This window comes from Lepidothrix coronata, unplaced genomic scaffold, assembly GCF_001604755.1.
Source record: "Lepidothrix coronata isolate B3197 unplaced genomic scaffold, Lepidothrix_coronata-1.0 Scaffold803, whole genome shotgun sequence".
Lineage (NCBI taxonomy): Eukaryota > Metazoa > Chordata > Aves > Passeriformes > Pipridae > Lepidothrix > Lepidothrix coronata.
Window position 1 is genome coordinate 1 of NW_016690983.1, and position 1227 is coordinate 1227.

Sequence of the window (1227 nt, forward strand, 5' to 3'; positions counted from 1 at the left end):
GGGGGGTACGGGGGAACAGGGGGCACCGGGGGGGTACGGGAGAGGGGGGACGGGGGGCACCGGGTGTGGGGTGGGAAGGGAAGGAAGGGGACGCGGGATGGAAAAGGGGTGGGAAGGGGAGGTGGGTTGGGAAGGGCTGCGGGACGGGAAGAAACAGGGAATTCCTGGTTCTTCCAGAGGGGGACACGGGGAATGCCAGATACTTCCAGAGAGGGATGGAGGGAGAAAGAGGGAATTCCAGGCACTTCCAGAGGGGGACATGGGGAATTCCTGGTTTTTCCAGAGGGGGACACAGGGAATTCCTGGTTCTTCCAGAGGAGGACACAGGGAATTCCTGGTTCTTCCAGAGGGAGACACAGGGAATGCCAGATACTTCCAGAGGGGGATGGAGGGAGAAACAGGGAATTCTAGGTACTTTCAGAGAGGGACACAGGGAATTCCAGGCACTTCCAGAGGGGGAGACAGGGAATTCCTGGTTCTTCCAGAGGGGGACACAGGGAATTCCTGGTTCTTCCAGAGAGGGATGGAGGGAATGCCAGGCACTTCCAGAGGGGGATGGAGGGAGAAACAGGGAATTCTAGGTACTTTCAGAGAGGGACACAGGGAATTCCAGGCACTTCCAGAGGGGGACACAGGGAATTCCAGGCACTTCCAGAGAGGGAAACAGGGAATTCCAGGCACTTCCAGAGGGGGGTTGGAGAGAGAAACAGGGAATTCCAGCCCCAACCGCCTGGAATTCTCGGCTGGAGCCCCCCCCCGAGCTCTGCCCCCCTCCCTTGCCGAGGTGTCCCTGGAGTTGAATCCCGGCTGGAATGACTCCCTGTGCCCCTTCCCCCCCGCCCAGGTGTCCCTGGAGCTGAATCCCGGCTGGAACGGCTCCCTCTGGAACGGCTCCTGGGTGAACGTGGTGCACGTGCGGGCGCAGGGCCCCCGGGCCACGCTGCACATGGTGTGGGGCAGCCTGGGCGCTCCCTCCGTGCTCCTCGTGGCCTCGGGGAGCCCCCGGAGCCGCCTGGGCATCGACTGGGCCCGGCTGCTGTCGCCGGAGCCCGCGGGGGCCCTGCGGATCCACCCCCCCGGCAGCGTCTCCTACGCCGGGGCCGTCGCCTTCACCAAGGTACCTGGCCCCAAACCTGCCCCAAATCACCCCAAAAATGCCACAAATCACCCCAATCCATCGCCTTCACCAAGGTACCTGGCCCCAAACCTGCCCCAGATCACCCCAAA

At 63.1% G+C, this 1227-nt stretch overlaps 1 protein-coding gene across 1 annotated transcript in view; it reads left to right on the forward strand.

The window, feature by feature from the left end:
- Positions 1-532: 532 nt before the first annotated feature.
- GLMP (glycosylated lysosomal membrane protein) overlaps positions 533-1227 on the forward strand; it is a gene marked incomplete at its 3' end in the record, with an annotated part of 9579 nt that continues 8884 nt past the window's right edge. Inside the window, exon 1 of the mRNA XM_017840078.1 lies at positions 533-1117. Within this exon, the coding sequence (XP_017695567.1) occupies positions 533-1117 (585 nt within the window). The remainder of the gene's footprint in view (positions 1118-1227) is intronic.